Source organism: Arctopsyche grandis, chromosome 6 (assembly GCF_051622035.1).
Source record: "Arctopsyche grandis isolate Sample6627 chromosome 6, ASM5162203v2, whole genome shotgun sequence".
Lineage (NCBI taxonomy): Eukaryota > Metazoa > Arthropoda > Insecta > Trichoptera > Hydropsychidae > Arctopsyche > Arctopsyche grandis.
The window spans coordinates 26,762,611-26,786,850 of record NC_135360.1 but is presented as its reverse complement, the minus strand read 5'-3'; the positions used below and the strand labels follow the sequence as shown (position 1 = coordinate 26,786,850).

The window sequence follows — 24,240 nt, the reverse complement described above, 5'->3', positions numbered from 1 at the left end:
TTCATGTAACTAAACTTTGATTTTAGTTATTATAAAATGGTTAAAATCAAACGTTGATGCGAATATGATATTCCAGAATATTCAAATGTGTATTTTTTTTAATTAAACACAGGTGGTTTGACCGTAAGTGTGGTCAGATAATTTTCCGAACACGTCATACGGGACAAATGAGGCAAGGTCAGGTTCTATTGTCCCGCCGTCTGCTCTCTAATCGGTCTACTCAAGTTCATGTTCAACAGTGATAGCTAATCGTATCATGTTTGCATAATTAATTTGCAAACATACCTGAAATTTGAAGTTCCCCAATGAAAAATTGTATAACATTTTCTTTTTGACCTTATACTTTTTTTTTGTTAAGTTGTATGCAGAGTTGAATATCTACATATATTATATGTATATGTAAGGCAAAATATGTATATTGCTCAAAATAGAAAAAAATTATCCAGAACTAATTGAATATTTTTAACCATTTATGTAAGTGAGGTATTTACATACACATGTACTGTATGCTAGATTATGAATATTTAATTACTTAGTGCATTATATAAATATATTGATTTTAAAAAATGATTTCGAATTGAGCATGTGTGTGAGCATATGTGTTGACGGAAGCGAAAAATACTAATTTTGGATTTTCATCGATGGACCTAGAGGAAAACTATCGTCGTATCAAGAAAACGTTAAATAAAATTGAAACATAGAAAAGTCGGACAAACAACTGAAAGAAAAATTAAGCATTAAGTGATAAATAAATTTGTTTATAGAAGCAGAAAAAGTTAAAATAGGTTTGAAATTGTTTTATCGAAAAATTGAAGAAGGTAGGACACCAGAGTTGATTATGGTCTACCCCCCCCCCCCCCCCACTCTTAATCTTAATGCTTTGGTACGAGTTCATTTTTTTTCGAATTCATTTTTCGAGTCTTCATCGACTCGAAAAGAGTTTGTGCCGAAAGGTGGACCCATACAACAACAACCTAGAGCAGTGGTTCTTAACCTGGGTTTGATCGAACCCCAGGAGTTCGGTGAGTCAGTCTCAGGGGTTCGGCGGAGATCAAGACACACACCCGACAAATATGATTCGGGTGCCAATTAAGAAGGGTTCGGTGAATGCGCATATGAAACTGGTGGGGGTCAGTAAGTCCAACAAGGTTAAAAACCACTGACCTAGAGGAACTCTTTCCAAATATACTAATAGCACTGAGAATACTTCTGACTTTGCCAGATTCAGTTGCTAAGGGAGAAAGAACCTTTTGTAAAAAATAAACAAGAATACTACCCGCTAAGCCTTTGCAGGTAGCATTGAAAAAAAATGCATTGAACATGGGTCGTGTAATCCGTATCAATGTTTATAAAGACTGGTTTACACCGGAATGTCTGAATTTATAACCATAGCAGAATTTCCCGATGGAAATCCCTAACTGCTGAGTATTTTAGATTGTGGCTTGGAATTTAGACTGTAAGCATTACATTTAAACAACAATGGAGAAGATGGAACTAGTTTTGGATAAATTTATTCATTAATAGACTTCTTTTGTTTATTTTATATTGTTGCAAGATATATTAGAGAATCTAAACACACCTTTAAAAAACCTGAAATCCTCGGCCGTAATTATCTAGGATTTGTTTGGATTAGCTACAATTTTTATACCTGCTTTGTATTGGATATCCAAATAATTCTAGCTGGAAATGTTGGCGAAATTTTCAGCGTGGCGGTCTTTCAACAGAAAAGACGTCAGCACTCGAAAGGTTAAGGCCCACCCAAAAAACGTTTTAAGATTGAAATTAAAAATCATTTCATCAATATTTTTCACAATTCACATTAAGGAATAATAAGAATGAGGATCACCTGATAGTGATATCATATATTTGGGTCTACCTCACGGCACCGAAAGTGAAAAGTTCGAAAAAGCAAATATCAGAAGGCAAATATCGACAATCGAAAGATCAAAAAAAAAGTGTGCATGGTAAACGGTACTATGTATATATAATATATATATATATATATATATATATATATATATATATATATATATATATATATATATATATATATATATATATATATATATATATATATATATCAGTAGCATGAGTTGAAATTATCTCTCTTTTTGTCATACAGCCTTGTTTAATGTGCGCACGCTGGATACGGGAGGAAAAGCCTGTTCCTCTTGTTCCTGTTGTATCCTGCTCGCGCAAATTAAGTGAGGATGTACGACGGGGGAGAGAGAGTCTTACCACACGCCACTTATATATATACTAACTAGTGGCGGCCCGTCCATATGGGCTGCGGGGCTGCAGTACCCCCCAGTACAGTACAAATGCATGCTATTTTTGTCGTTTACATAGACTGCGGGCTGCAGCCTCCCAATATAGTACATATGCATGCTATTTTTGTTTTCATTCGATCACCGGTTTGGTTAACGAGCTACTACAGCCTAATATATCTCTGCAGCCCCACCACTATGAATTTTCACGAGTCGCTACTGATACTAACCGTTTTTCATATGTACATATGCAACATTTTCATATGTTAACGAACATTTTCGACTTTTTCACGGTCACCCATGGGCGCCCACAGGGGGGGGCAAGGGGGGGCGCTTGCCCCCCCCTGGATTGATTGAAAATAGTCAAATAATGTTACTTTTATTTTAAATCACTTCATTAAAGATTCCTATCGATCTTAAGCTTAAGTATCGTTTGCTAACTGATCCATACAAGCCTCACCCGTCATAAGATTTTGAAGGCGACATGTCAGGAAGTGGAAAACGTTGTTTCAGGGAATCTTGGCTAACCCAGTATACTCCATGGTTATCAATTTATCATATTCACCTAGGTTAAAAGGTGCTTTTTTCATTTTCTGTGTTTTATTTCCGCAACCAGTTCAAAGAGAAATTCAAGGTACCTTCATTACTACTCCTTGTACAAAGTACAAAGATTTTAATGAATGTGCCAGAAACCATACCAGCTCAGCATGGCTTCGTGGGTCTCAACAAGATGCTGAACACTTCGCGTCAACCATTAAAGATCCAAATAAGGATTTTATTTGTCAGATAGATAATTCTGTAAAACGAATTATCTATCAGTTCAGCTATCTATCTATCAGAAAACGTTCAGCACATTACATCGTGTAAAAACATGGCTTAGATCTACAATGTAAGATGAACGTCCGTCTGGATTGTGCATATTAAGCGTACACAGAGACAAAGTGAACTGCAACAAAAAAGACTTTAAAAATATTTTGCCTCCCCTTAGAAAATTTTCTGCGGGCGCCCATGCGGTCACCCCATATATTTTCATGTCATGGTGTAAAAATAATAGCTAAGGTATCACCGACAAGTTACTACTTGAACATAAATACGAATTACGAAAACTCAATGGGTTAATTATTATCAATTTTTAAGAAAAAATTTTTTTTTTTGTTAAAAACGATTTTTTTTTTAAGAAAAGACGCCAAAAATTGAACCGCACATACAAGAATTAGTATAAATATGACGCGCCGGCCCTATATTTAGGTATCATTATGCATATGTATTTGTATGTCTGCTTGTAAAATTTTCTCCCATATTCAAATGCAATATGTATTTAAATTTTGAATTAAGCCCAGGTGGTTTGACCGTAAGTGGGGTCAGATAGTTTTCCGAACACGTCATACGGGACAAATGGGGCAAGGTCGGGTTCTATTGTCCAGCCGTCTGCTCTCTAATCGGCCTACTCAAGTTCATGCTCAACAGTGATTGCCAATCATGCCGCATTTGTATAATTAATATGCAAACTTACCTGAAATTTGAATTTTCCCAATTTGAAAAAGCAAAACATTTTCTTTCCGCCCGTATCTTATACAGTCTATCTGTAAGGCTATTTTACATATTTGCATGAATAATTAAATACCTATACAAAATAAAAAAAATATAGGCCATAGTCGTTCTCGAGAGTTGAACCAGAACCAATTAAAAATTTTTAACCATTAAAGTGTGATACATGGTGCTTATCAATGACTGAGTATTTATGTACGTATAATAGATTAGACGAATATGAGTATTTAATTAATTAATTCTGAAATTTAATAACATTATCATTGAATAAAACATAAACCTTTATTCGCTATCACTTAAAATGTCTGGTTTGTGACGTAAAGTTTCAATTTATGTCGTATGTGACTATCAAGCGAACGGCATAAAAAATCAATATCAAATTTTAATCAAGGCTATTTTTTTGTGGATATGCTTATGATATGGTGATCTTTTATATTTATAGGTACATATTTAATGCAGTAGGAGAGGAAAAGTGTGGATAAATAAACACGCAATGAATATTTGGGTATGTCTCTTATATTCAATGATTATAATAAATAATTTTTAACAGTTATATGTAGTTCAATTCACACTACGTCATTGTTCTGTTATTCGAATCACATTCCTGAGAATACGGCGATGATAATCACACAGCACCAGGAGAAAGATTATTGACATTGAAATTGTACAAAATGATCAAAGTTGCGTTTAAATATAATCATCAAAATATTGATTGTATACAACATCTTTGCAAATACAGTGTGGCTTATCAGCCTAAAAATTTCAATTGTTCCGCAAGTATTTATTGGAGTTATAAATTGGCAAAATAAGTATAGATTGAAATTCCAAAATAATGTAAACGAAAGCTCCACTTTAACATTTGTATTTACATAACATAAACGGCATAAAGAAAATATAAAAAAAAATGTACAAAAATTAAATGGAAATATTACATAAACATACATTACACACACTTTTAAAATATAACATGAAAAGATTATAAACAAAAATATAAAGTTATATCTCTTATGAAAGTTATGTAGATATGTTAGTTAAATTTGTAATAAATATTTTTTTTTAGTTTTATTATTATGTTTCATCTTTAAAACAGACACGTAATTATTATAATAATATATGTACTATCTACAGGAAGACTAATAGATCTATTTTTTGTATTGTTTTAAATAAAATTCTGAAAATACATTTAAAATCTAGTTACGGTGACACATTTTGCTATGAACGACGATCAGAAAATTTTTGTAATTTTGATGATTATATCATACACCAGTTAAATAAATATTACCTTAATATAATAATATAATATAAATAGCAAACATCACAGAGAACAATCTTAAAATTAGGGCAATATAAATAAGCTATTTTTTTTTAATTTTAACTCATGCTTATACATTTTCTTACATAGTAAACATTGAGAGCTTTCCATCAATTACACAGCCTAAGAATAAAATATAAACACACGAAAACATACAAACCTTCAATGATACTGTTACATCAATATGTATATGACTAGCATTGTTTTGTGAAACTATAATGTTATATAGACATTTTACTGGTTATTTTTCATTTTCTTCAAGGTAGACATAGATGTTTACAAAATGTAATATATTTATAAAGAGTATATAAATTTATGCACAGCAAAAATTTTCATTTCATTTGTAAACTCTTTTCCTTAATTTCTTTTTGTTACAAATTACCCTCTTGTAAATTTAATACCAAATATATACGAACAGAATCACCATACTTCACACTTCTTTACTGGATTCATCTTGGAGCCCAGAGAGCAATTAAACTCCCTGGAGAACTCTGGAAGATTTGTCAACGAACCTATGACACGATACCTCGGTGCGGAATGATCGTCTTTTTCTATCATAAGAGTCGAGGCTTCTTTCGTCATCGACGAACACCACACCTAAAACATGCAATAAAAATCAATCAACTATTCAAGTAAGAACAATTCAAACCAAATAAGCGAATTAATCACCTGTGCAAATGATACGAAAAACAATTGCCGATGAGTGAAATTGAGACCGGGCAAAGTTTCATTCTTGAGTGCATTTTTAGTGTAGTCTAAATAAGCGTTGAAAGCAGCCTTCAAACCACCATTATCTGCTATATTTTCTCCTATAATACAAACAAACATTATTCGAAAACAATATACCACTCAAAACTTTTTAAGTACAAGCGTGAAAGTACAAATACCTAAGCTTTGCTTTCCATTCAGTTTAGTTCCCTCTAAAGTGTAATTTGAATATTGATCCCTGATACAAGCAGTCCTCAGTTTAAACTGGTTAGTAGTTTTATTGTTCCACCATTGATTTAAGTTTCCATTCCTACAATGTAGTACAAACAATTTTAATAAATTTAATTTCAAATAAACACTCATATAAAAAGAACGAATAATATATACCTATCATATTCCCGTCCTTGGTCATCAAAAGCATGGGTCAGTTCGTGTCCCATAACTACACCTATAGCGCCATAATTGATACTTCTAGGATTTCTGCCATCGTAGAAAGGTATTTGCAATATTCCAGCCGGAAACACTATTTGGTTTTTGGTCGGAGTATAGTAAGCGTTGACGGTAGTCGGAGTCATGCCTAAAACGTTATAAAGAGTGTGTCAAAATTGGCTCAATATATTTTAAATCGAATAGAATCATAACAATTATTACCCCATCTGGTTCTGTTGACCGGTTGATCCAACCTTTCCAAATTCTTTCTCAATGCATGAAAGTTTACCATGATGTTGTTTTGAAAATATTTGTTCGGCTCAACTTTAAGATCAGAATACTGTTTATCAAGCTCTTGAGGATTGAGGATGTAATCCGGAAATCCTAAAAAAAAACATTGATTAATTCCATAAATTCAATTCAAATATGTATATTAAAATTTGATTGGAAAAGTATTCCATACTAACCGATCATATCACTTATAGCGTCAGCTTTAAGTATGGCTGCTTCTCGAGTTTCCGAATCCATCCAAGCTAAATTCTTTAGATTTCTTTTGAAAGCAGTCCTGAGACCTTCGATCATTTCTTCAGCCTGAGGTTTCGAAGGACCGTGGAATACTTCACGAACGAACATTGCTCCGACAGCGAAACCTGATTTGATAGCAAAACATTTTTACTGCTGTATATTATTTTTCCATGATAATAATGTTAAATAATATACCTATTGCATTATTCGTATCTGTCACACAATACCGCCACAATTCCTCTCCACCTTCGGAGCCAAAAATAGCTTTCCTAAGTATCTTAGCCGCATCTCTAAACGCTTTTGATAGATACGGAGACAACGATTTTGCCGCTTGCCATACAAAATAATTATTCATCGTGCTGAAAATTTAGGTAAAGTTTAAAATTGATAATCCAAACTTTAAAAAATCAATTATATTTTTGACAACTAACTTTTTTCCTTTATCTGTTTCCATGAATTTCGCAACGACCCTGCTCAACTTTTTCAGATAGTCTGAGGCATACACGACAACTTTATCCTTGTTAGAGATTTTCTTGTTGACTCTTCTAAACGCGTCGTTGAAAAAGTCTTGCCAACGTAGAAATGGAGCCATTACTTCCAATTCCGTCACTGTCATATTCATATAGAGCAGTTCTTCGTCTCTCCTATTTTCGGCCGGTATTGTAATATTTGCAAGTTCAGTTTCGAAATCAATCACGAGCGACATCTGTTCTTTGGCGTGCGTTTCATTACCGCCGAGCAAAACAGATATTTTAGTCATAAATTCTAAATAGGCGTCTAAAATCTTTTTATGAGACGTCTTGTTCAAATAATTGTCTCTCGTCGGTAAATTGAGACCACCTTGATCGATCTAAAATCAATTTAATTTCATATTTAAAAGATTTTGGAGTGAGAAATCAGGTATGGGAAATAACAATGTTTGATTTTTTTAAATAATATAATAAGTAACATATTATCATTCAATTTTCAGTCAAATGAAAGCCGAACAGTCCCAATATGACTGAAATTTGATTATAATTAGGGTGACCATCATCAGGACTAAAATGGGACGCACCGCGAAAAAATTGTCCCCCTCCCCCTACATAAAAAAAATTGTTGCACCGCCAAAAATTTTATAATTTTTCCCTAAAACAAAGCATTAGTATTGTCAAGGTATTATATATATTTTTTTTTGATAATGCACAATTCTTGTGTACAAGAAAAATATTACTATATAATATGTGAAAAAATTACTATTATATGTGAAACGCGTAAAATTAACAAATAAAATGGCTACAAATTTTCTAAAAAGATAATCTCAGTTTCTTTTAATTAAAAAAATTATGTGCAACTGAAAATTTGCTTTCTTTAAATTTCATTTCTTTTTTTGTTAAGTAATATAATTTACCAGAACGTACATTTCTTTAAAAGAAGAAAATTAAATATAATATAATATAATATCGTATTTTACAGTTATCTAAAAATAATTATGATGAAAATTATAGCAAAAGCAATTTTTTCAAAAAAATTATTCAACGCATCAGTGAACGGACAAAATGATACAAATCAAACAATTTTATGAAAACGACGGGACTGAAAGGGGAACGGAAAGCACGTAAAAACGGGACTGTCCCGGCCAAAACGGGAATTATAATCACCCTAATTACAATTATTGTCTGAATGTACAACTTCGTCCTATTGGCAAAGTTTAGAGCATGATGGGTAACCAATTTGGTCAGAAATTTCTCATGATAATAAACAATACTAAATGTGGTATATAAATTGCATTTTTAGTCTGAAGCTTATCTATTAAATCCAATTAAATTAATATTTTCTGGAAAATATCGTTTTGTATAAATTATACATAAATATCAATTGTATAAAACTTACTATGATTACATGCTTCGAGGAACTTTTATCATCTTCACCGACAGCCCAGTTAAAAAGCCCGCCTAAATTATAACTGAAAATTTCATAAAAAATATTAATATTATTAAATCACAAAAATACATACATACAGTGGAAATCGTATATTACGAAAACGCAAAATGGTTAACCTGAAATAAGACACATTTCAGTACTGACGATATGTTATATAGTTTCATATATTGTTTGAACATGAAACAAAATGAAAAAGACAAAAATATACGCTAATCGTTGCATAGTCACCAAATTGTTGATAGTTTATACATAACTATCTTAACTAGGTCGACAGTTACGGTTTATAGTGAGCAACGACACGTCTAAAGTGGTAAATCTCGTGCTAGTGACACATTTGTTAATCTACATGAATTTCAGTTAAATCAGTGCAATGGCAGAAATATCAGGGCGACGACAAAGTGCTATTTCCTTTTGAGTTATAATAAAATGGTAATACTTTTGCGCTACATCTATGTCATGGCCCGGGCATCGGGGGGATATCCATAGCAATAGAATGGGGGCCCGGGCTACGAGGGGGGCCAGCACCGAGATCAATTTATTTTTGTTAATTTGTAACGTTAGAAGTGCCTTTCGTCTTAGTACTTCGAAGTTATTTTCAAGTAGTAACATGTCGGTGATACCTTAGCTATAATTTTTACACCATGACATGAAAATATATATCACTTATCAGGTGATCCTCAATCTTATTACTTCTTAATGTGAATTGTGAAAAATATTGATGAAATGATTTTTAATTTCAATCTTAAAACTTTTTTTGGTGGGGGCATTAACCCTTTGAGTGCTGACTTTTTTTTCTGTTGATAGTCCGCCACGCTGAAAATTTCGCCAACATTTCCAATTAGAAATCCAATAGAAAGCAGGTATAAAAATTGTAGCTAATCCAAAAAAACCCTAGATCACTACCGCCAAGGATTTCAAGTTTTTTAAAGGTGTGTTTAGATTCTCTTATATATCTTGCCACAATATAAAATAAACAAAAGGAGTCTATTAATGAATGTATTTTTCGAAAAATAGTTTCATCTTCTTCATTGTTGTTAAAATATAATGCTCACAATCTAAATGCCAAGCAACAATCCTAAAATACTCAGCAGTTAGGGATTTCCATCGGTAAATTCTGCTATGGTTATAAATTCAGAGATTCCGGTGTAAACAAGTCTTTATAAACATTGATACGGATTACACGAGCTATGTTCAATGCATTTTTTTTCAATGCTACCTGGAAAGGTTTAGCGGGTAGTATTCTTGTTTATTTTTTATGTACATACTCAAAAAACAACGCCTATTTCAGGCTCATGGAGTTGTTGGCAAAACGCCGATCGGCGTTTGTCAGCATTCAAACGGTTAAGCATGCTAGCTAAGGATCCCGGCTTGGGATGTGAAATTCTTTTAGCACAAACAAATTATTCTGCCCGTATGGTTTTGTGTTGAACGATTTCCACTGCACATAAATACAGCATAATAATGCAATGATATCGATTACACATTGTTTTACTGACCCATTTTGTAAATTTTGAAGAATTGCCTGAAAATCGAATTTTTGTACATTGAATCCACTATTCGAAATATTCCAACCGCCAATTTTGCGAATAATTTCCTGAAGAGGAGCCCCGCCCAACGCTTCGATAGTTTCATTGGCGTCCATACATGCATCGTAGTAAATACGAGCCTTTTGTTCAGCCTTTGACTTAACCTTATCAATATCCATTTTTTCTACAACAATTCAAATAAAACACTCAATCAAATTTATTTTCAAACAATCAATATTTATAAATAAAGTATACAAACCTAAAATATTTTTAACAATTAGTTGATTTTGGAGCTCGATCTTTCCAAATATACTCCACATTGATTTTCCATCCGGTATTGGATTGTTTTTAATCCATCCATTGCAAGCATATGCGTAGAAATCATCGCACGGATCTACAGTCTTGTCGATGGACCTTGCCATCTCGCTTGCCGTATAGACACAAGTGTCCGTCAGACACATTGATTCAAAATTATCATCTGAAAAATCTACAACAATAAAACACTTCGAATTGTACTATTGTCGTAAAGATATTAAAAAAAAATAATACTAACTGCATTGAGATGGAATTGCCGGCGACGGAGTAAAGCCTGGCGAAGCCGACAGCAAAGCCGTAAGCACCACAACAATAAGTAACAACGAAGCTACTAAAACAAGCAGACATTTTTCTAAGTGGCTGCGAGAACCCCATACTGAAATACCCTGAAATAAATAAATAATAAAAAAAACATTATATTTATAAAATAAAAAACAATTAAAATTAAACCAGTTGTAGTTTTAACACCACCTGATCGACTATTTGAGGACGTCTTTTCGTAGCAGCACTGACATGTTCAAATAAATTCGCACTTGAACTTGATTCAGTAAGTTTTGGCATTGTGGCAACTTTTAATCGAAATTTCAATAAAACCTAATACACGTCGACCATCTTTGGTTGATTTGAAAATTTAAACACTCACAATGTATTCCAAAATCACTTAATAATTATGCAATTCAAATTCAAATTCAATCACAAATACAGTTTGGATTTTAAAACGTGTCTGACGGAACTGTACAAGGCAATGAAACGACCCAAAGCCGACTTTGCCGTTTTATACGTTGCTGAAAGTACACCGGTTATGGAAAAAGTGGTAAGTCAATTTGCACGTACTGATTTGTTTACTTGTTAAATATCATTGGAAAACGTGACATACACAGAAGGTTTATACATGCGGAGTCATTTTATCCATACCGGAGAAATATGTTTCTGAACAAATCATGTATAAATATCGCCGTCAACAGTTACAATAAGCATGTTTGATTGTAATTTTCACTTACAGTGTGGTATCTTATGTGGGTGGTGGTCGTCGAAACACCCTCGTTTAGCTGAATGGAGCTGACGCTGCTGATATCCTCCTCAACCAATTCCGTTTTCTTGTAACGTGCCATCTGAAATTCCAATCGACGGAATAATGTAATAATTTGTTGTAAGTACTGAGTGGTTTTTTGTAATTGCTAGTAATCATAATAATAAGTATACAATGCGATAATTATGCATATATGTACATATATACATATGTAGAATAAGGATGTGACTAATTTAATGATAGCGTGTTTATATACATATGTACATACATAGAACCTTTAAATAATATGTATCAGTATCAATGCAATAATAGTTTTTAAAAATAATCATTTAATATTAAATTATTTTGTTTCATACAATAAAATAATAATTTTTATTGTATAATCGCATAGAATATTCACGCATGTGATAAATATTTTGACAATGGCTCAATTCTGAAAAAAAACAAATTTGTAAAACTATTGTTGATCACTTAATAGTATTATTATGTGATTTGTATTCATTTTGCAGGATGGTATTTTAAAACAATCTAATATCTTACTTGACAGTACTTATACATCAGTTAATAATCACATCAGCAAAATATTGATTCAATTAAAATGGCCTTATAAATTGAAGGAAACTTCATGCTGAAAATTTTATGAGAACTGTCCCATATATGTATGTACATATACCGAATGCATGGTTAGCCGATGGATGAATCAATGATAATAAAAATTATTTATTTAATAATTAGGTAGGAGTACGCAACCACATTGCTTTTTGTTAAGCATAGTGTGGAGATGATTATTTTTCTTAGAATTGGTAATTGATAAGTCATGAATAAGAAATAAATGTACATATTTTCAATTGTACATACGTATGTACATACATATACATATTTCTCAACAGTTTACACATTTTAAATTTTATTTTTATTATAAAATCCGATACTATTAAACGTGCTCACCTTATATTATATTTATGTACATATGTATGTATGTACATACATATATTCGGTATTTTTTTCTCGAAAACTAAATTAAAAATTTTGATGAAACTTTTAATTTTACCAAATTCCAGCCAAAATTTTTCAACGAAATAGGTTTTGACATTGATAAAATTTGTTTAGGGTTGAAATTACCCGTGTAACTAGTGACATTTCGATAGTTTGCATCCTGGTCACGCACACACAATACCATGTACTAGTGGATGCAAAATGTGTACTTTACTGGGGTGTGTGCGAACAGGATGCAAGATACCAGTCACACCGTTGCGCTACAAATGGTTGCAAACCACGTGGCCGCATGGTCATTTCATACTTTTGTCTCGGCTTTTGCCATTTTAACTTGCCAGAAAGATCCAACTCAATTTTAAGAATTGCCAATCGTCAATGTACATCGAAATGTCATCTGTGCAACCCCATGAATATCTCGTCTTTCGTACATGCTGAAATTCAAACAGTCAAAATTCAATCGAAAGGAGCATGCAGCCGCGTGGTTTGCAACCATTTGTAGCAAACCCAAGTCACACCCCCGTTAACATAAGAGGTCACGATTTGAAGGATACGAAAATAACCACTGGTTTACAAGCGTTGACGTATGAACAACCGGTATACAACAGCCAATGAGGTCTCGCGACCCATTGACCAATGATCTCTCTGTGCGGAGAGTATCCAATGGGTTTTGTTTTGAGAGTATCCAATTTTTATGGCGGTTTTGGTCCGTGCTTCGTTCAGAGCTGGGAGGTTGATGGATCACGAACAATGAGCTACCTCTACCGCACTTGTTACTTCTTTCACTCCGTTACAATAATGTTGTACCGTTGTTTTAGTTGTTTACATACGCTGGATGTGAAATCCGGCGTTTCCCGCGCTTTGTCGCAAGTCGACATTGCACATGTGTACGCGTCGGTGTTGAGAAAGGCGGAAGATAAGCCCAACCGGCCTTGTTTTGTGCAAACACAGGCCGCGGCCAGTACAATGCGATATAAGGCGATATCCCTTCTTTCCAAACTTTAATGAGCAGTACATTGCCAACTTTTTCTTAAAAATTATAGAACGCACCCCTACTTAAGCAAGCCAAGCGTTTTTATGCGTAGAACATATCTATCGAATAAAAAGAGACCTGAACGTACACATGTACATATATGTACGTTACGTCATTCTATAAAATAATTAGTTTCATAAAATTAATAAAATTTTCAGTTCAATTCCAAAGATCAACGCGAGCACTGTTAAGGTATTTCAAATCGTCAATATCAGTAAATCTTTGAGCAAGTCATGATTTATACAGTTTGTTTTTCAATACGAGTTTTGCACTGAAAACAAAAACCGTGACCTTCGATCGTCTTACCCTCACAGATATAGAACGAAGACCGGTAATAAAATTGACGCAATTCGCTAAATAAAAATTTTAGTAGTCTTTTCCCACATACGATCACTAATTGGCTCTCAGATAGACTTTTTCAGACAGTCATAAAACGATACCGAAGAGAGAAGAGAAGAAAAAATTGAACGATTTATATGTATACGCAACATTGGAGAGTGATGACATGGAAATTGCGTACAAAATGGGAGGTTATTGCTCAATTTGGTTCGCTAATTGGAAAAATGCACAATCTTTTGCAAACAAGCATACGTCACACAATCGATCAATACATCATACGCTTAAACTGGAACGATAAACGAGTCAAAACGAGTCAAAAATCTATAAAGTGCATCGAAAAGAATCGAGCACTAATTGCTGGGTCTAGGGCACTGAACCATCTAGAGGTCAGTCCTACGTATCTAACTAGGAAAAAAAATACAAAGGTGATATTTTGGAGGTTTTCCGTATTGATATCAAGGTTTGGCTTATTATTTTCAGTAGCTGGAGATGAGTTCAAATATTTGAACTACACTATCTTATCAATGCTTCTATTGTTTGTACATATTATAGTGGATGCATTATTTTACATAAAATGTTCATCGTGCTCACGGTCAAGTGCGAAAGATGGTAGGTACTATCATAGATAAACATTAGCGATGGCGTGTGAATTTTTAGCAACGGATTAACCTATTGAAAGTTCAAACAAACGATCTATTTTTGATCCTTGAATTGAGCACGAATGTTGTTATTGCAAGTGTGGCTCAAATCGAATATCTATAGGTATATTATGATATGAAGTATTGGAAATATTGCGTCAAATTAGTATAGGGGAGATAATAAAAAAGTTGGCCAGTTTAAGTATTTTAACGCCCACTTGGAATATAATAAAATAATATATATATATAAAAAGGGACGTTATGTGTGTACGTATGTGGCAGACACGTGGAGACACAGCCAATCAGAGTCACAGAGGCGCACACAGAGCCGCCGAGAGGAATTTCGGGTCCTGGGAAAAATAATTTCGGACCCTAAAACAAACTAAATAAAAGATTTTATAGATATATTTTTAATATGCTAAAATCTATCAGAACTATTAGAAAACACCTATACATATGTTGGTTGCTATTTTTTTTAAATAATTGAATAAGAAAGTTTGATATGAGGTAAGATTTCACATGGACACAAAGAACATGTGGATCGATAAACAATAAATATTTAGTATTAAATAAATACATGTACTTTTATGTAGAATAATATAAAATATCAATATCAGTCAGTTGGGTCCCGATACGGGGCCCCTCGAGTAGTCCAGGCCCTGGAACTTTACCCCGGCTCCCCCACCCCTCTCGTCGGCTTTGGGCGCACAGTCAATCAGTGTCAAGTGGTCGAGGAGATGCGGGGATAGTGGGGGGGGGGGTGGAGCGTTTGACATGTGCAATGTCAGGCCGAGCGACGGGAGCGTACACACATACACACATCCACGAAGACACACACATTCATTCATCATTTCGAACGGGTGAACGGGTTGGATCGGCGAGCGAGTAATGCGCGCACTCAACTTTTTACTATTATATTAATACGTACGCGCGCGCCTATAAATTACCTTACATTATATTGATATATGTATAATATAAACTTTATTTTAATTCGTGTATCAGTTCCTTTCCGAAACCGCCCGTTGAAATCAACGGGCACAACACTAGTATATATGTATATAAAAACAGAAGGGATGTGTATATATATATATATATATATATATATATATATATATATATATATATATATATATATATATATATATATATATATATATATATATGCTATATATATGCATGTTTTTTTGCATGGAAAAGTATGAAGAATTCAAAAAATAAATATTAAAATTATCAGAAGTTCAAGAGAATGCAGGAGATTGCGCCGTGAGCACTGACAAGAACACATATATGTACAATAAGGCACATTTGTACGTGAACGACCGGGTGAGCGTGCGGGGATGGAATGAGGGGTCGGCACAGGGGGTGGAGTGAGGGGGAAATGTGCTGTGCATGTTGAAACCGCTAGCGACAATAGCCTCAGGTGTGGTTCATGTATCAATTCCTTTCCAAAACCAGCCGTTCAGATATCAACGGGCACAAAACTAGTTTATAATAAAAAAATAAACTTTAACGACACAATGGTGTTTTTACCCACAACTAATCGATAGATTACAATTAACCTGGTCAATGTTTTATTATTTTGTAAATTTTGACTGATTGTACATATTTTTTGATGCGAATGGATATTGATGTAAGGGTTGTATTCTGTGTGTAAATATTTACATGGCTTTTACTTGTTCACATATTATAAAAATAAAAATAAATTGTTTTTGCATAAATTTGCAAATTGACTGTAATGAATTTACCAAACGTTGTTAGTTTATTATTTTTACGAAAAATTCTCATATTATAAAAACATATACATATTATGTATTAGTAAAATTCTTATACAGCATTCTTTTCATTATCAGGTTAGTGAATTATCCAGTATTTTTAATTAAAAAATATTTTTTGAATCCTTGTTATTAATAAATAAGAGAGTATTAAAAATAAACGCCTGAAAAAGGTAAGCAAATTTTTTAAACACTTTTAATACAAATTATTTATTAAATAATTGTGAGTATTTTATTAACGAAGTAAAATTTATATATTGCTATTCTTAAAACCTTATTCCTATAATAAAAGGGGAAAAAATTTTGGATTTCTAGAAAGAAATTTATTGCATTCTTATTTATTTATTTACGTATTCGCCATAGTAATATTACAGAATACTCTAACGCGTCACTGTGAACAGACATATGTATAAGCATAATACAAATATGTATTATATATAAGAAAATTAGCGAGACATCTATGTTATAGATAATAAATTTTTGAAATCATGTTCAAATAGTGGTGACATAGTGGGTAAGATGGTTTTTGCCAATTTAATAGAGGATAGGAAACGATCGACTTGGGGTCACAAATATCCAAGTCTGACCAGCAGCATTAAAGATTATACTGAGAATAAATCGCGGTCAGTTCACGGGATCGAACCCGGCACCTCTCGGTGCTTAGTATCAACGGAACCACCGAGCCATGCTGATAGCTTATGAAACTGAAACAAGAAAAACATTAAAAAAAACGTGTATAAAAGGTTACATAAAAATTATGATAGTCATCGAAAAGTGATTTGAACATGATTTAAGGCAAGATTTAATCCGGGTTTTGATATAGATATGTATGTATAAAATATACAAGTAAAAAAGGGATTATCAATTAGGACAATCACAATAAGACATTGACTTTAACTGATAATTTATTAGAGTAAATCGACCAATAGGAGCAATTCGAAACCAATTATAAGATAGAAATACATATATTAGAAAATCGTTAAAGGAAACTTTCTCAAAATCACACATGTATACATACATATATTTACCTACACATCACAAAGACTTTATCAATAAATAATACGAATTCGAGGTGTAAATCTGTTGTTGGTATTAAAAATAAGTTATCGCGTTTACTCGCACGGATTTAGATTGTCGTCAACATTTACACTAGTTCTGCGACTTTTAAATATTTCAAACCATTCCTCGACTAATTCAAAATAATTGTACTTACGTTATTCTTTGAACTTGGGAAATAACTCGACCCTTTCTGACCACCAGAATCTGAATGCAGAACATTGGTACTATCGGAGAGTGGAGTCGACATTTCAACACTTGGATTATAATAATCAAAATATATAGACGAGTATTATGTACAGAGCTTCTCTGGACAAAATAGACGAACGTGTAATCTTGTCTAATGACAGAATATGTATGTCTATATGATCCCAAGATCATCTCTGATGATCTTATACTGTAAGTGTCAGTTTTACAGGTAAATTGCCATCGCTCATTGATTTACCCTCGTACATGTATTAAGAAGATCATACGATTAGGCTCATCTCGGTTTATGAGCAATTCTATGCATGAACTTGGGAAATTATGTAAAGTGTACTTTTATTATAGTTACGTCAAAAAGTGTTCTCGTTCTCGTTCCCGTTCCCGTTCCCGTTCCCGTTCCCGTTCCCGTTCCCATTTTTCGGAACAACGCAGGCAGCGAACACTCTGGTCGGGACGCGAAAACATTTGAAATTATAGCGAATGACACTCATTCCCGTTTTTTCCCGTTTTTTTTTTCACAGTAATCTTCCCGGACATGCATACAACAAATCCTGAAAGTTCCATCGTAATCGCTTCAGTGGCTTAGGAGCCTATTCGAGACACACACACACACACAACTTTTTGGTTTATTGAACTGAAATTTCATAACTAGAAGTTTAAGCTTAATACCAAGTTATTTATTTATTTATTTATTTATTTATTTATTTAAGTTTGGACCGTTGTAGCATTACAGGAATTCCTAATGCGCCACAATGGTCAAAAATATAACAGAAAAGACAAGAAACAAAATAATAAATTAGACATAACAAAAACAAAACATATATATATACACAAACAACTAAAAATAATAATTATTATTATTATATATCGTTTATCGTCTTTATTTTATTTATTTATTTTTATTTTATTTCATACCAGGAAGGCATTACAGGTAAACCCCAATGCGCCTTCCTGGCCAAATTACAAACAATGCAGCATTTTTTTTTATTATATACATAAGTCGCTAAATTACGAGACACTGACAAACTCGACAATTAACGAGACATCTATGAATTGTACATACATTTTTATTGTAATATTTACATTAATCATACTCAAATAGTGGTGACATAGTGGGTAAATATAGCATAAGGAATGCCTTGCACCTACAGCCAGTTTCAATAAATATGTAAGAAACAACTACAAATACAAAACATCCCTGTAAGGCCCAAATGGAAGAGAGTTAATCAAAATTTCACTCATAAATCACAATCAATCATGAAAACAATTATGAGCGCAGACTACCAGATAAATGGGTTAGAGTAATTTCCGACAATTTACGCTCACTAAGGTGGAAAATATCACATTCAGTCTCGGCAGCAACGATTTCATTAAGAAGTCGGATAGCTCTTGGAATAGGAGCCATTCGAAAAAGGACTGTGCGGGCAGGAGGTACAGCCAGCAAATGATGATGTCTACCACGCACATAGTGAATAGGGACATAAAGCCCCAACTGCTCCAGCAACAACGGGCATGACGTATTACCACGTAAGAGCAGGAGAACGAAACGAATTAATGAGAAGTTTCTCCGAAGTTCAAGGGAATTATACCCAAGCATGCCCAAAAGGAAAGGAGTGGGGTAGAGATATGGGTAATACCCATATTCTTTCCTATATAGGAAACGAAGAAATGCTTTTTGCACTTTCTCAATCATCAGAGAGTAATTTGCTTCATGCGGATTCCACACAATCGCATTATACTCTAGCTTACTTCTCACAAGCGAATTGAAAAGCAAGCGAGAAGACAAAGGATTGGAGAATAATCTTGCATATCTCAAAACAAATCCAAGTCGACGAAAGGAAACGTCAGCGACTTTTTTGATATGGTTGTGAAAGGTGAGCTGAGGATCAAAAGTGATACCCAAATCGACAATAGATTCCACACGCTTCAACAAGACGGATCTAATGGAATATCCGTGACAATAGAGTGAATGTGCACGTCCATAGCTCATAATTGCACATTTGTTTAAATTAAGTTCAAGGCCTAAACTAGAACTGAACTCCAAGACAGCGTTAATATCAGCTTGAAGGAGAGAGGCTTGCCTCTCATCCTTGACAGCAAAAAATAATTTAACGTCGTCAGCAAACAAGAGACATGATGCATTACATAAAACTCTAGGGAGGTTATTAATAAGAATTGTAAATAGTAATGGGCCTAAAGTGGACCCCTGAGTAACACCAGATCGAGTAAAAAATGAAGGAGATTCATAAAGACCATATCTAACAAATTGCTTCCTATCACTAAGATAAGAAGCAAAGAGTTTAAGAAGACGCGTTGAAAAACCCACTTCAGCTAACCTGATCAAAAGAGCGTCATTATTGACTTGATCAAAGGCTTTACGAAAGTCAAAGTAGGCTACATCAACTTGCTGACCAACGTCAACTTTAGACATGATCAAATGTGTAAATTTATAAAATTTAGTAGGCATCTGTGAACCGGAAGTGGCAGTTTACTCTTGTTCGATTTTTCTTCCACTATTTTTTTCGACCCCTTAAACATGTGTGTTCGTCACAAAAAAATTTAAGTATAATTCTAGTAACAATGTGATGAAAAGAAAAAAAAATTATTAAATTTTATAAACCGGAAGTGGGATTTTTTTCTCTTAGAAAGGTTAAAAATGTTGTGCCCACTACTCTGTCCACATCCCTGAACGTATTAAGCTGAAAATTTATATTTCTATCCTTTATGTACTAACTTAGAGCTGGTAGGGTTTTGGTCAGAATTCGTAAACCGGAAGTAGTATTTTTTTTTAAAACAATATTTCATTATTTTATTTTGACCTTTTAAATTATTTTATGCTTCTTGATATTTAATGAGTATGATACTGATAGTGATTTTTAGTAATAAAAAAATTTGAACACAATCAGACAACCGGAAGTAGAACTTTTGTTTTGTGCAAGTTTCCATACATTTGCGCTCAATTTGTATCGCTATCATAGTCATCAGTTCAATATCGAATTTTGTTTTGTAACCTTCTTATATTCCTCAAATACATAGATAAAGTCATGGGTTGGTCACACCCGAATTTTTTTTATTATATGTATGTATAAAGCATCCAAAAGACTTGTGTATAGTAATTATATATATAATTACAGTACGTAATTAGATGGTACATAAAATAAATATGCTTGTTCCGACATAATTACAGTGCAATTACAAACTACGTTACGACAAAAATATACTTAAAAAATTAAGCCGAGATTCAGCTGAATCTGATACTAAAAAAATACCCAGAAAATTCAAACATATTGATCGGGTGTTTTAATAAATACGATTTGTGTACAAAAAAGATAACGAAAAACTCCATCTCGCTCGAATTTTCCGCACAAATATCAAAGTTTCATTTTTCTTCGGATCAAACCAAAATAGTTTCGAAGCTTCCGCTCGAATATGACGTGTGCCACTTCTTCGGTATTAAAATTTACCAGTCTGCGGTAAAGTTCTATTATACATATACTAGTGTTGTGCTCATTGATATTACAACTAATGATTCTGGAAAGGAATTGATACATAAACCACATTGTCGCTAGCTGTTTCAGCATGCACAACCCTTGGGTCGATTCGCATCACCCCCTCACTCTAACCCCCACGTTACCCTGTTATTCCTTCCCCACACACTCACCCAGCCGTCCGTATACAAATGTGCCTTCATGTATATGCATTCATGTCAGTATTAACGGCGTATCTCCTGCATTCTTATGAACTTTTGATAATTGTAATATTTATTTTTTGAAATCTTCCGTTTTTACATATATTATAAGGTAATATTAGTGCGAATAAACATGCATCAAATAACTACACATAATTGCTAGACTTCGGCGTTGGCTTGATGCCCTTTAAATAACAATAGACCTCCCCATTAGCTAATTAAGCAGGTAGTGTGGATATAGTGGAGATAGTGAAATGAAAATGGGTGGGTGTAGCTACAAAAATGGACGAATGGTCGACACAAGAAGTGTTAGAATGGTACCCGAGAGAATGCAAAACGGTTAAAGGAAGACCGCAAAGAAGGTAGATGGACGAAAAAAAATGTGTATAGTGAGATGGATGAGAGTTGCGCAAAACAGAGACGAATGGAAGCGTGTTGGAGAAGCTTTCATCCAGCAGTTGATGGTGAATAGCTGGAAATGACGATGATATATGCGGTGTTTAAATTTAATTTCAGTAGCACTTGCATAATAATAATAATGCACATTTATGTATAATATACACATACTAGTGGCATTTGATCGGCCGACATTAACATAAGAATAAATTAAAAATACCAATTTAGTTTTTTCAAAAAAATCAATTCAATTTTAAATATTATTATTATATGCCGCGACTCTTCCCACGATTCCAAGGGGAGAAAGAGAGACGGAGCATGTTAGCGAATATTCACACGCACTTTACACGCATGCCGGCACGAGGACACGCACGCACGCAAGAGACAATTAATATAAAGGAAACAGAAAAATTAATAGATTAATTATTGAAACAATATTTATCAGATTATTTAACACATCTCGACCCGAATATGTACATAGGTATGAATGAATTTAATTTATATTTTACTAGTTGTTTTACCCGGATTCACTCAGTATTTGTAATATAAATCTAATAGAATCTAATAGTAAATATTCATTTGTTTTTTTTATTAAATTTATTTGAATCGAAAAAAAATTATATTCAACCAATCGAATCGTCGTCATAGAAACTTTGACTTGTTTTCGATTCCCAACCAAAAATACTTACAAACTTAAATACGAAGTCTCTTTCAAAATTATATATTAGATTTAAATATTGGGAATCTTTTTATAGCCGTCGCTGATTTCAGCATTGCTGTTTTCGATGTAGATAAATCTACATATATACAAAATAAATTCAAACAGTATCTGGTCGAGGCATGTCTATTCGCATAAATAGCGATCCATAAACAAACCGACGCAATGTATATATTTATACTAAAACTTCAAAAACCGAACAAAATGTAACGCAATAGCATTGAATTCAGTTTCGTGGTTTCGATTGGGAGTGCAATTTATGCGCATAAATTGAACGTCGGTGAATGATTGCATAATGCAATCTGCATAATTATATAAATGCAATAATGCACTTCAATAACAGATCCGAATAATATTTGAAAAATTAACGATTCGATTTTGATGAAAAATCAATAGTCTGTCAATTGTGAAATTGAAAAACTATTGTCATAAATTGTAAAGGATGTACATACAATGTATTTATGCATGATAACTTAAAATAAATGACCGTAATTGTTTATAGTCAGTAAATACAATGTATATAATTACAATAGGTATTCTATATACACACATACAATATGAAATAATTGTATAAATGCATGCAATATATTGTACAAGATGAAATTCCAGTTTATATGTCAGTTGTTATTATATAGGGCCATACATAATCGTATACAATTATTACATTACAGTCTGAAATTAGTTAATAACATTAAGAAAATTACCATATTGAAATTATACTGACGAAGATTCGCTTCATTTATTCGGGCGTGTATATTACATTAAATAAGTTTTTGAATTTTTTGTAATATTTACATTAAAATAAAATAAACATTGTAAATACCACGTAATAACAAGAACGAAAATCGTGTGGTAACAATATTTTTGACTTATGTAAAAGGAAATAATTGAAATGGAAATGGGCTGGTCACGAAGCTAGAAAAACGAAATAAGTGCTCAAATAATACCCGACAGAATGTAAAAGGGTGCAAGGAAGGCCATAAGGAATATGAGTAGATAAGATCCGAAAAATGTGTGGGATGAGATGGATGAGAGTTGCTCAAAACAATGATGAATGGAAGTGTGTTAGAGAGGCCTTCATCCAGCAGTGGATGGCGAATGGCTGGGAATGATACAAGATATGCTGTATTATTTCCGGGAAAGAGCACATGTACATACATATGTACATAAAGGTTTGAAAAAAATAGTAAAAGAAAAAGCGAACAAGAGTAAGCTGCCACTTCTAGTTGACAGATCTTCACTAAATTTAATAGGTTACTTGATATTAAGCTGAAACTTATACATACATAGATATGAAATTTCAATTCAATACGCATAAAGGTTTCATATAAAAGCATAAAAAGCCTCGATTCTCTAAAGTAAAAGTATCACTTCAAGTTGAGATACACATTAAAAAAAAAATACTAGTGTATGAAATTCATCTGCATATTACAAATAAAAACGTTTAAACCCAATTTGTTTAGCGGTTAAGGAGATAATTGGATCGGAAACCACTAACAAGATGACTACTATAAACTTTATAAAAAATAAGAAACCGATAAGAAAAGTTTCCGGTCAACCTAAAATGCTGAAAAAAAATTGCAACGCAACATAAGCATTTCAGTAACTAATACTAAGTTTCATTTTGGTAGGATTAACGGTGATAAAATGATCTCAAAAATACACAGAACACATTCTAACAAACACATACATTTTAAAAACCACGAAAACATGATCACGGAAATTTTATCTATTGTTACTACGTATTTTAATTGATATTAATCAGAATACAATTCCATTTTGAACCAATTAAATATTCATTAAATAATAAATGTAAGCTGTGG

At 33.1% G+C, this 24,240-nt stretch overlaps 1 protein-coding gene across 6 annotated transcripts in view; it reads right to left on the bottom strand.

Moving 5' to 3' along the window:
* Positions 1 to 4,318: 4,318 nt before the first annotated feature.
* The window catches only part of Nep3 (M13 family metallopeptidase neprilysin 3), a 35,403-nt gene continuing 15,481 nt past the window's right edge, over positions 4,319 to 24,240 (bottom strand). For 3 of the 6 annotated variants that reach the window (XM_077432786.1, XM_077432788.1, XM_077432787.1), the window contains exons 2-14: positions 11,552 to 11,662; positions 10,789 to 10,936; positions 10,495 to 10,722; positions 10,206 to 10,419; positions 8,659 to 8,731; positions 7,221 to 7,639; positions 6,985 to 7,148; positions 6,732 to 6,914; positions 6,487 to 6,648; positions 6,223 to 6,412; positions 6,015 to 6,145; positions 5,797 to 5,936; positions 4,319 to 5,724 (exon numbers count right to left, since the gene is read on the bottom strand). In XM_077432786.1, coding sequence (XP_077288912.1) covers positions 5,548 to 5,724; positions 5,797 to 5,936; positions 6,015 to 6,145; positions 6,223 to 6,412; positions 6,487 to 6,648; positions 6,732 to 6,914; positions 6,985 to 7,148; positions 7,221 to 7,639; positions 8,659 to 8,731; positions 10,206 to 10,419; positions 10,495 to 10,722; positions 10,789 to 10,936; positions 11,552 to 11,662 — 2,340 coding nt within the window. In that variant the 3' untranslated portion in view covers positions 4,319 to 5,547. Of the gene's footprint in view, positions 5,725 to 5,796; positions 5,937 to 6,014; positions 6,146 to 6,222; positions 6,413 to 6,486; positions 6,649 to 6,731; positions 6,915 to 6,984; positions 7,149 to 7,220; positions 7,640 to 8,658; positions 8,732 to 10,205; positions 10,420 to 10,494; positions 10,723 to 10,788; positions 10,937 to 11,021; positions 11,302 to 11,551; positions 11,663 to 24,240 lie in introns of those variants that run through there. The other 3 variants (XM_077432790.1, XM_077432789.1, XM_077432792.1) reach the window with 2 other exon arrangements.